At 43.6% G+C, this 12,378-nt stretch overlaps 1 protein-coding gene across 1 annotated transcript in view; it reads right to left on the reverse strand.

Annotated features, from left to right (window-relative positions):
- LOC137413303 (kinesin heavy chain) overlaps positions 1-12,378 on the reverse strand; it is an 88,313-nt gene that overhangs the window by 59,714 nt on the left and 16,221 nt on the right. The window contains exons 8-11 of the mRNA XM_068098695.2: positions 11,976-12,100; positions 6,589-6,693; positions 6,037-6,185; positions 5,767-5,915 (exon numbers count right to left, since the gene is read on the reverse strand). Of these exons, the coding sequence (XP_067954796.1) occupies positions 5,767-5,915; positions 6,037-6,185; positions 6,589-6,693; positions 11,976-12,100 (528 nt within the window). The remainder of the gene's footprint in view (positions 1-5,766; positions 5,916-6,036; positions 6,186-6,588; positions 6,694-11,975; positions 12,101-12,378) is intronic.

The following is a 12,378-nucleotide window of genomic DNA, read 5'->3' on the forward strand; positions in this document are numbered from 1 at the left end:
CGCGCCACGAAGGGCGGGGCTGTGCAGCCCCATGCCCAAATAAGGAAACAAGCCCGTGGCTCGCCACGAGGGGCGTGCCGTCAGCGCGATGCCCAAATAAGGAGACAAGCCCGTGGGATTACCATACAAGGTCACGAAACAGAGCACGGGGGGGAGGGCGGTACCGAAACCGAAGGGGGCAAGTCAGACCCGCGCTGAAGGTTGGAGAGAAGGGTGCGACAATCGCGGGGACAAGCTACACGAGGGATACGGCAGATGAGTCCAGGTGCGTAGAGGGCGTGTCAGTCCCGCGCTGGAGAGAAGTGAGAGGTAGGGAATACGAGCTGAGCTGCGTGGAGAGGTACACGACAAAGAAAGGGTCCAAGAGAAAGCAGAGGAACTTTTACGAACGAGTTGCAAAGAGATACGGCAGATGAGTGCAGCCCCGTTTCAACCAGCCGCGTGAAGCCCTGACGGGGCAGCGAGTGACCCTGCCGGCGTGTGCTGTAAAGCCGAATACCAGGAGCTGCCGGCGTGCGCTGTAAAGCGGATTACAAGGAGCTGCCGGCTCCCCGCTTCCCGCCCGGAGTGGACCTGCTCGCTGTGCCCTGTGATCCCACCTGCTCATCCTTTCCAGCCATTCCTGCCTGCAAGTTCCCCATTTGCGTACGTGAGTTTGTTTTGTTCATGCTGTCCTGGGTAGTAACTAAGTCTGTATAAGCTAGTAATTTTCACTGTGTCACCTGCGTTTTCATGTCCGCTGTAAATACCCGTGACTGCTCTTTTTGCTTATGTGTGTGTAAATAATAATAAACCCCGTTACTCTTCTGTACGTCTTCTTCTTCTTCCTCTTTGCATTCGTCGTCTTAGTCTTTTCCACATTGAGTATCTGTGGCGCGATACGGCCAACGTTTGGGTGAATCGGGTTTAGTCGGGGAACAACTGTTAGGTCGCGGAGCCTCCGCTCGGCAAATATAACATCCTTAACCGCGTACCGTAACAATATACTTACAGATTTCATTTCATTTACAATTTAATTATTTACAAGTTTAACCTCTAATTAAATGGAATGATTGTTCTGGATTTTCTAAACACTTGAGTTATAATCCAGCATTGCTTACAGGATTGTTTTGAGCCGTTAATGTGCGGTTGATTTTTGAATTTGGTCAGTAACGTTCTCAGTTCACGAGAGCGGTGTGGTACGGTTCAATTCGCTGTCCAGCTTTGCCCACCCCACTTTGCATATACCCCGCCCACTTTGTTGCATACAAGGGGATGTTGAGATGATTTTATCACTCTTGAGGAAGATTAACGGAGGCGTGTGGCTTTTGTCACATGTTGTTAATCGAAACGTTGAGTCATTGTTTGTTCAATTAAAAGCAGGAGATTTTACCATGGAGTCATCTGAATTTACTCCCAACCGCAAATCTTTGCTTATATATATATATATACGTATATATATATATATATATATATATATATATATATATATATATATATATATATATATATATATATATATATATATATAATCGTTAGATTAAATAAGACGCGGACGTAGCTTCAGGACGTCGATCTTTAATTGTCGACAAGCTTTCGACCAACAAAGGTCTTCTTCTGAGTCTACAAAAACAGCAGGCATGTATATCAGTCAAGTGTGTATGGTGATATGTGTGTGAGATGTGTGATGTGTGTAGAAAATGCATACAGAAGGAAGAGCCACGCCAAAGTTCACTCACCAGCCCCAAGTTCAACGGAAGTGACCGTTTGCGTTACGGTCACTTCCGTTAGGGTGCACGTGCATATACAAATATAGAGATATACATACATAAACACACAAGCATATATTCATATCCCATTTATATTCATATAATATATTTATATATTTATATAAATGACATATATATATAAAAAAAAAAAAAAAAAAAAAAAAAAAATATATATATATATATATATATATATATATATATATATATATATATATACATATATATACATACATATACATACATACATACATATATATATATATACATACATATATATACATACATATATATATATATATATATATACATACATATATATACATACATACATACATACATATACATACATACATATACATACATACATACATATACATACATACATATACATACATACATACATATACATACATACATACATATACATACATACATACATATACATACATACATACATATATATATATATATATATATATATATATATATATATATATATATATATATATATATATATATATATATATATATATATATATATATATATAAAAGTGCTAAGATAGTTGTAAGTGATAAGATAGGTATAGAAATAATTTGTTTGGGTTATTTGGCCCAGGGAATTGTTCGGTTATTTTGATGTCTACATTATATTGCAAAAAATAATTCACAGTAAACCGACGGGCAAGACGATCTGGTGTTGATTGCGGAAAGGATGGATGGACTGAAGGAAAAGATGAACAAGTGGAAGGAATGTATGGAGACAAAAGGTCTGAAGGTGAATATCGGAAACACGAAGGCAAGTGGTAAAGCATGTGGTGAGGTGGGAAGTGGCCATGTGCTGTGTGCAGGAAGGGTGTCGGAGTGAACTCCATTCAATATACAATGTGTGCTGAGTGGGTTCATGAAAAATGTAGTGGTCTGAGAGGGTCATTAACCAGTGTGGCAGCTACATTCAAATGTAAGGTGTGCACAGAGGGAGCTGCAGATGTAGGAAATGTTGAGTTGGATCTTGGAGACGGCGTGAAGCTGGAAGGTGTGAAAACATTTTGCTACCTCGGAGACATGCTTAATGGAGAAGGTGGATCAGACTCGGCAACGGCTGCTAGAGTGAGATGTGCATGGAAGAAGTTTCGGGAACTGAGTGCGTGCTGATGAGGAGGGGAGTGTCGTTGAAGCTGAAGGGAAAGGTGTATGCTGCATGTGTGAGAAGTGTTATGATTTATGGGAGCGAGACATGGGTAATGAACGTAGAGCAGCAACGAAGGCTGGAAAGGGTGGAAATGCGAATGGTTCGGCGGATGTGCGGAGTATTGTTGAGAGAGAGGAAGACAAATGATGAATTGCGAAAGATGATGAGAAAAGAGCCTGTGATTGATGCTGTGAAGAGGAACAGGTTGAGATGGTTTGGTCATGTGTTGAGGAAGGATGAAAGTGACTGGTTGAGAAGAGTGATGGAAATGAATGTAGAAGGAAGTAGACGGGGAAGACCGAGAAAGACTTGGCTAAAGATGGTGGAAGAAGAAATGCGGGCAAGGGGGTTAACAAGGAGAGATGCAGAAAATAGGGCAAAATGGAGAAGATTGTCATGGGGACCGCAAGGCTAACCCCCGCTCTAGCAGGGAAAATGGCCTTAAAATGAATGTTGTGTGTTGTGTTGTATGCCGACACCGGTTTTTTTACAATAGAAGAACCACCTTTAGCGGCAATTTTTCCCCACAGAGCAGGGGTTGGCCTTTTGTGGGCACCCTGGTTCTCTTTTTGAAGTAATGTTTTGTGGCCGGATGCCCTTCCTGCCGCCAACCCTGTTAGTCGCCTCTTGTGACACACAGGGAATTACCAATGAACTGGTACTCAATTTGCCGACCTCGGAAGGATGACAGGCTGAGTCAACCCCCCTGGCGTTAATTCAGTGATCAACTGGGATTCGAACCCAGGATTCTAGGATCCCAAGCCGGCACCCAAACCGCTAAGCCAACACCAGGTTTTTTTTACAATAGAAATAGATAAAAATGAGGATAAACATCAAGTAAAGGATAAGATAACAACACCTATCCTATTAGACATGTATCTTAGGAGGATACTGTTATGTCAGGGGGTAGAGGAATATCTAGAGCCAGGTAGATCTGCATAGGTAGGTACTTGACTGTCGTGATAGGGAATCTACCTGTAATAAGTTCTGTGTGTAGCCCCAAAGTCGGAATACGTTTTATCTGTGTCCCCCCCCCCCCCCAACCCCATGAGGGGGCGGGTCGTGCTAATTAGTACAGGGATTATGGGTAAAATTTCCTCTGTGAGCAACCCAGTGTCCCTTATGGCAAATTCATCCTATAGACACGTTGATAGATCCCTTAGTGCACACATTAATTAATTCCCCTCCGCCACAAAAAGACTTACAGGAAGAACAGGCAGGAAGCTGGATCGGGGCACGGCCGCATGGGGCCGCAGCCAGCCACATCACCAGCTGGCATAGTAACGAGCATCGTGCAAGGCAAGCAATAGCCACGCCCAGGGAACGTGTGATTGGTTGGGGGAAGGGAGCGGCGCACTGATTGGCCACCGACCGTTGACACCTCGGCCAATCAGTGCGGAAGGAGCGAACACTCGGCCAATCAGGGCGGAAGGCGCCAAACCACGACTTAGAAGCAGGTCATTGATTTGAGGGGAAGGGCCGGTGACGTCAGAAGGCGGGAAAGACCAAAAAGAAGGGAGGGAAGGATTGGGAACGCGGGAGAATTGACGTCAGACCACGGGGGACAAAACGACTGGTTGGCGGGCATTCTGGGTTCGTGCCTGTTCCCTGCGTTCTTCCCTGTTCTGTTCGTTCTTCTTCCCTGCGTTCTTCCCTGTTCTGTTCTTTCTTCTTCCCTGGTGGTCGTTGGCGTCTTCCCTGCGTTCTTCGTGGTGTTCTTGTCTTGGTGCTTGGAGCGGTGCTTGGAGCGGTGCTTGGTGCTTGGAGCGGTGCTTGATGTTTGGAGCGGTGCTTGGTGCTTGGAGCGAGGCGTGGTGCTACGAGCAGATGGGACCTCAAGTGCGACCGACGAGGGGCGAGCGAGGCGTGCCGCTGAGCGGGTCGCTCGGGGCCTAGCAGGGCGTGAACGAGGCGGACAGAGGCCTGCTTCGCGGGAACACCGGAGCCTGGACGATTCCTGATGGACACTGCAGACTAAAGACACAGATAAGCTCGCACCCACAAACGCGCAAAGCATGACGATTTCTTTATTTAATTCATCCCCCTGTGCTGTTGTCGAAGTGAGGTGTGCGGGATCCTAATTTAGAATTAGTTTTTACTGTTGCGTTTCTTTGTATCGGGTTCCATAATAAATCGTTTATTTTTGTACATTTTACCCCCGTGTTCGTTTTGAGTTCATTCCCGACAGGATCGAGGGCTGCTGTCGGGGCGTCAGGTAAGATCTTGCTGCTTCTTCCTCTTCATTCCGTGCTTTTATAGTCGAATCCGTCATTGATCGTCACCTCCAGTTAAAGCCTGTTTGGTCATCCGCGATCCTACGGTATTAACCGAGGGATTCGCACGACAATACTATGAGCCTACATTCATATGATAGTTATGAAAGTTTGGTTGATGATTATGACAAGTATAGTGATTACATTTGCAACACCATTGATACTGATGAATATGTGTCTGACGGTGAAATGGAGGGAGTTGGTGAATTTGTGAAATTGGGAGTGGGTGGGTTTTTGTGCAGCAACAAATTAGTGGATGGGGGAGGGGGGGGGGGTGTCTGTTGAGTAGTTGGTCGATTTGGAATTTAATATTTGTTTAATTAACACCAACATTTGCTTACTTCAGAAATGGAAGAAATAGGGATGATATTTTGGGAGGGAGGTCAAATAGTTTTTCTCCTTTTCCCCATTCACTTCAATGTTAAATTGGGGTCGTCACAGAACCAGCATTCTCACACTACTCACCACTCGAGCTAACTTACTAATGATAATTAATACAACAAATACCACAAGCAGGTACGTTAGTAGCTCAGAGAACAAGAGTTATGACACCAACCATTTCGCCAGCGGGCCAGTTCTGCCTCCAGACGTTGGATGAGTGCACGAAGGCCCTTGTTCCGCTCCTTTTCCCGCTCATATTTCTTGCGCCACTCCTCAGCCGTGAGTTCCAGATTTACAGTAACCGTGTTCTTAATGGTCTTTGCCCTAAACATTGGAGACATCGAGGAATCAAAACGCCCCTACCAAGCAAGAACATCATACTTAGGACGACTGCACTGGAGTTCTGTGAACAGAGATTCCAGTCAGCACAGGATAGAACACCCACCGCTGGCCAAAGAGCAGTGTAGACTTGGACTCTGACTCATTGTAGGATGATGGGGAACAGCAGATAATAATTGTGGTGCGACAGTTGCCTCCAAGCGAGTCCTGTAGGATCCGCGTCATTTTGCTATCTCTGTAGGGCACATGCGACTTCTACGCACGCATGCACGCACGAATGCACGCATGCACACACACACACACACACACACACACAGAGAAAAAAGAAACCTTTTTTTTTTTTTTACATTTGACACATCTAAACTCTCCGATAAGGGATGAAGCAGGGGGAAGGGAGTGGTGAGCAAGGGACGTGTTACTCCCAATTTTACAAAGTACAACACTGTTCAAAACGTCCGGTTTGTATATTTCCTGAATCTAGAATCATCCATTTCGATTTTTCCTTGTGACGTTATTTAGCTAAACACAGACACAGACTCAAAAACACTTGCAGTCATTGAATCTAGAAAATCAATACATTGCACAACAAGAGCAATGATGCTAGGGGCAGAGAAAGATGTCATAGTACAAGCCGAGGCATGTCAGCTAAAAATCTTACCGTGCCTTCAGCAAGTGCAGAGATCACATTGCCCAGTGCCGACAGGGATTTATTTATGTTCTTAGCCTCATCCAAAACAGCTCCCTCGGCACCAGTCTTGCTTACCTGAGGTAAATAACCACACAGGGAAATCAAATATTATAACAGTACGACATATAGGCAAGGTCAATGGGCTTTAAAAAAAACGAAGAAATTCAGAGAACAATGAATAATGCATAAGCAAGAGAAGATGAGCAAGTTTGCAAATGCCGTAGCCTATCACGTTAAAAACTTGGACCATTTATTGGAGGCAAAGCATTACATGCAAACCAAAAAGGTGCAACACCATAGCTATATTATATGATGATGGACAGAGAAATGCACAGGCAGGGCACAAAAATAAATAAATAGGAAAGCGTCAGTCAGACTCGACAAGTAAGACTCTTCCTATGTACTTGAACCTATGAGAGGAGAGAAGAGGGTCCCATTGATGACAACACATTAAAGTGGAGAAAGTCAGAAATCCAGGAATCAAGGCCTTCTATGCTAGAGGCAGACCTTGGCAAGATGGAAGCCAAACAGTTTAATCTTGATTTCATCAGACCACAGAATCTTGTTACTCAGTCTGAGAGCCCTTTAGGTGCTTTTTTGCAAACTCCAGGCGGGCTTTCATGTGTCTTTCGCTGAGGAGAGGCTTCCGTCTGGCCACTCTGCCATAAAGCCCAGATCGGTGGAGTGTTGCAGTGATGGTTGTCCTTCTGGAAGTTTCTCCCATCTCCACACAGGATCTCTGGAGCTCAGCCAGAGTGACCATCGGGTTGTTGGTCACCTCTCTTACCAAGGCCCTTCCACCCCGATTGCTCAGTTTGGCCGGGTGGCCAGCTCTAGGAAGAGTCCTGGTTGTTCCAAACGTCTTCCATTTAAGAATTATGGAGGCCTCTGTGCTCTTGGGAACCTTTAATGCAGCAGAGATTTTTTGTAGGCTTTCCCAGATCTGTGCCAAGACACAATCCTGTCTCTGAGCTCTGCAGGCAGTTCCTTCGACCTCGTGGCTTGGTTTTTGCTCTGATATGCATTGTCAGCTGTAAGACCTTATATAGACAGGTGTGTGCCTTTCCAAATCATGTCCAATCAATTGAATTTACCACAGGTGGACTCCAATCAAGGTGTAGAAACATCTCAAAGATTATTTATCAACAGAAATGGGAGGCACATGAGCTAAATTTCAAGTGTCATAGCAAAGGGTATGAATACTTATGTCAATGTGATATTTCAGTTTTTTATTTTAAATAAATTTGCAAAACTTTCTAAAATCCTGTTTTCTCTTTGTCATTATGGGGTATCGAGTGTAGATTGATGAGAAAAAAAATCAATTTCAACGATTTCAGCAAAAGGCTGCAACATAACAAAATATGAAAAAAATGAAGGGGTCTGAATACATTCTGAATGCACTGTATTTTACAATAATAATAATAATAACAATAACAATAAATATAATAACTAGAGCGAAGTTGATTGCACGCCATCACAAATCCCCATGCTTCAAACCTAAAGCAAGTTGAAAGATGGCAAAACATTACACCAGGAATGATCCAACATGAAATTATGAGTTCAAACAATCTTTTCCCCGTTTTGACACCGGTGACCCCAAGTCCCACCCTCTAGGGTCAAATCTAAAAAAAAATCATTCCATATTTAATGCGTCCTCCAGTGTTAATTGCATGTAGAAAGTTTCATTAAAAAGCATTTTCAAATGTACTCGTAATTGCATTTTTTAGTATTTGACACTTTGACCTCACCCCAGAGAATGGGACCAAATTGATACTGCTCTCACACCTTTTTGCCATGTGGTGATCATGACTACCAAGTTTGTTAAATTTCTGCCCAACCATTTAGGAGATAGTAGGATGGACGAACAGACAGACAGACAGACAGATGGAACCGATTACAATACACATTTTCAAAAGGTGTAGGGATATTAAATTACTAGCCTGCCTGTTGCAGCATGACTTGCCAAACTAGAGAGGTTCCAGGGAACCTGAACTCAACTGGTCTATATCAATATGGTTAGAATATGCATAATAGAACCACAAACTATATAGTTTATATGTGCTAAAAATATATGACAAAAATTGATTTTTCAATATGGCTGCCCTGCCGCGCCCATTTTTGGGCGTGCAACGCCCAAATGCAATCCCAAACTAGTTTATGTCTTAAAGATGCTGCACAACAGGTTTCATCAAATTTAATCAATATTTGTGACTTTTAGAGCATAGACGTCGAATTGTTTACAGACGACAGACAGAGAGACAGACAGATGACAGACGGACGACGGACGATGGACACTGGGTGTCGACAAAAACTCAGCTGGACATAGTCCAGTTGAGTTTTAAAAGTTTAAATATTTTACTACAACAGAAGATTTTAAGTACTTCTTTATATACAAGGTTGTTCGTTTTGTTGAATATTGCCACCGACATCTTTGTTGTTGCACACGTAATATACGCCTGCGTTGTGCTGGTGACATTTCATTGGGTTGTGCGGGTAGCAACAAAATGTAGTTAGCCATGCGTGAAAGCTGGATCGCGCAGGTACACTCCAACTCTTTGCAAAGTTTGATCTCCAGCATTATTCATAGTCATGCCAAATGTGAGCTGTATTTGGAACTGACAGTTGCCAAACAAATGGGAAGGACTCCTCAGTGGGCTGTATTGCATTGGCGGAATTAGCACCATTTTGTGTGCTCCTGCACTTGTTGCCTGCAGTAATCATTTGTTGATGATGAAGGGCGACCCTTCTTTATTTTCACACTATTCAGCCTCAATAACTCAGCGTTGCTTGCCAAGTTAAGTCATTTATTTATGCGTATGCCATCAGTGATGTATTACAAACTGCTCATTTTAGCATTTCTTTGAAGGTTATGAAAATAGAATGAATAGAATGATCGTTTTAAGGCCATTTCCCCCCGCTAGAGCGGGGGTTAGCCTTGCGGGCCCCATGACAATCATGGTTCCCTGTTTGAGGCAATGTTTTGTTTTTGTTTTTTGTTTTTGTTTTGTTTTTATGGCCGGATGCCCTTCCTGGCGCCAACCTTTGGTCACGCTCTTCGATGCGCAGGGATACAGTGTACCTATTCTAAATCGGGGTACACACCGTGATCATTCATCCCAGCAAGCTGGTACTCAATTTGCCGACCTCGGAAGGATGACAGGCTGAGTCAACCCCCCTGGCGTTAATTCAGCGATCGACCGGGATTCGAACCCAGGATCCTAGGATCCCAAGCCGGCACCCTAACCGCTAAGCCAACGGTCAAATTTGACTGCACCATTGGTTGCAGCTTTTGGTAGCCTTTTTGTGTCTAGATATTATTGGCATGGGCATGAAGGGGACCTGTGTCAATTTGAACAGAATGCGAAGTAATTTACAACTTTTCTTTGCAACCCACGTTTTTTGCTTGGTTCACACATTCATCTGCACCTGCAAAACGAATGTCGTGTGGATGACAGACGTGGGAGGTGGCAACATAGAACTGACCACGTGTAACTACAGGCTCATGCAAATACATTCCAACGCACTGTAGTGTTTGGCCCTGAGGCTTGTTGATGGTCATACTGAAGGATAAGCGAACCGGAAGCTGTCGACGCGGCCACTGGAATGGAGATGTATCATCAGCGGGCTTCATTGCAATGCACAGGATCAGCACAATCTTATTTATGCCTGAAATTGTTGCTTGGAATAGGCAGCCGTTGATTACTCGTTGAACCAAAAGTCCAGTGCCACTACAAAGACCATAATTTGGCACCAGATTATGCAACAGCACAATGAGCATTCCGGGCATTCAAGCAGCCAGCTTCAAGTAGTATGTGAGGATGTAGTCCTAAGATTGAGGAGGTAGGCCTAATTCACAACGAGTGAATTGAGGTACTCGACTGCAATCGATACAACATTTTCAGCATTCGTAGCAGTATCAGCACTCGAACAATGCCACTTTTCACCTGGAAACTATGCGGCAACTTGGTTGTTGATCTCGTTGGTCTTTGCATTGTGTGGTGTCAGAATTTCTCACTCGGCCATCCAATGTGGATTGCTCCAATTGTTAGCGAGGTTGGGGAATGTCCAATGAATGAGGGCAGAACGATCCAAGGCCATGAACATTTCAGGCGGCAAATCTACAACATCATCGACATTCGTGAGGTCACCATTGCCTAGGAGTGTGCTCCGTTAACAAGCAGCTTGATATCCATTTTCAAGCCAGTTGTTTCATATAAACTGCTTTGCAAGTCGCTTGGCAAGTGAAGCAAACAATGAAGAGCTGTGCTTCAATATGTTAGCAAAAATGACCACCGTAGTCGGATTCAAAATGATACTACAGCCAATTAAATGTTCAAGGCATGCCACTGTTACACTCATAATATTATTGAAACGTACATTTCATACTTTAATTTTTTTACTTTTGTTTTCAACCTAATTGTTCAAGATCTGCAAACATGCAAAACCCTTCCCCAAAATGCATAGTCCATAGACAACCTTGGTATGCGGCTCCTCCTTCTGACTCCCCATTTCTTTATCTTTCTTTCCCTATTCTTCATGCTGTCAATACAATAAATTAGTTTGGGGAAGTTGTCAGAAGATTATCGAGTAAAATTGACAATGACCCAGACAGCATTTGCTTGAGTACTATAATATTGCTTACATGGAGACCACTATGTTGTTAAGTGGTGCCGAGCCCTCTGTTCCGTTGGAGTGCTTGCTTGAGATCTTTGAATCAAGCAAGCCACTTGGCATGCAAAAGAAAGCTGCTTGCTAATGGAACACCCCACTTGTAGAAGCCATTTGGCAGATTTATTTCCGTGCTCGTCAATGCCGCCGTACTGTACTTGCAAATTTGCGCGAAGCTCATACAAGTGGAATTTCAACCATAAAGCAGAGCATTTAATTCATGCATCCGTTCTTTGCAGCCATGCAGCTTTGCTACTGGCATGCCTTGCTACTGGGTCAGGCCAGCTGTCCAGCTAATGGGCTTTGACCAGAAGGCTTCAGGCACATGCAGTTAGCTTAATTAAGTTTTTAATACATAGGGTTTTCCCCTCAATTAGATGTGTAATTTTGAACCCATAACTACACATCTAATTAAGAGGGGGAAAAAAACAAAAAAAACAAAAACATTCAAAGTGACAATGGAAGAGCACAGGGACATCAAAATTACAAGTTTTGTAATAAGCGCATCGATAAGCATAGTGTAAATTGGGTTTTGAACCGCTGACCCTTACCAGGCACACGCAATGAGAAGAGCAGTGGTTCAACCCATGATAACAAAAAAAAAACTTGAGAATGTTAAAGATCATTTATGATTTTAAAACAAAGAGAAACATCAATTATCACACGAGCAGGGAAAGAACAAGCATCACCTTCTCACTGCCGGCCAAATCCACAAGATACAATTTTCCACTCAGTTTCTGCTCCGTCTCCACATTCTCCTGCTTCACGTTGATGAGGAAGATGGAGTGGCTGCGGGAGCTGTGCTCATTCATGTCTGCGGACACGTAGCGCACCTCTCAAGGCCAAGTCTTTTGCGCAGAAAGCAATCAGTAGAGCTCAATCTGTCACTACGGACATGCACTCTGCTTTAACTTAGAGTGTAAGTGCTAAAAAAAAAAAGACAAAGCTTCTTCATTTGTATGCAGCACAAGCTACTGGCTTGCATCATTGCCTCGGGAGCGTGGCTGTGCCGCTGATACAATGCCCCCTGTAGGTCAGTGCAGGAATTTGTAATTTGTTCATGGTGCCAGCAATAGCTTGCTTATTCTTCAC

This window comes from Myxine glutinosa, chromosome 6 (genome assembly GCF_964187855.1).
Source record: "Myxine glutinosa chromosome 6, kmMyxGlut1.1, whole genome shotgun sequence".
In the NCBI taxonomy this organism is placed as follows: Eukaryota; Metazoa; Chordata; class Myxini; order Myxiniformes; family Myxinidae; genus Myxine; species Myxine glutinosa.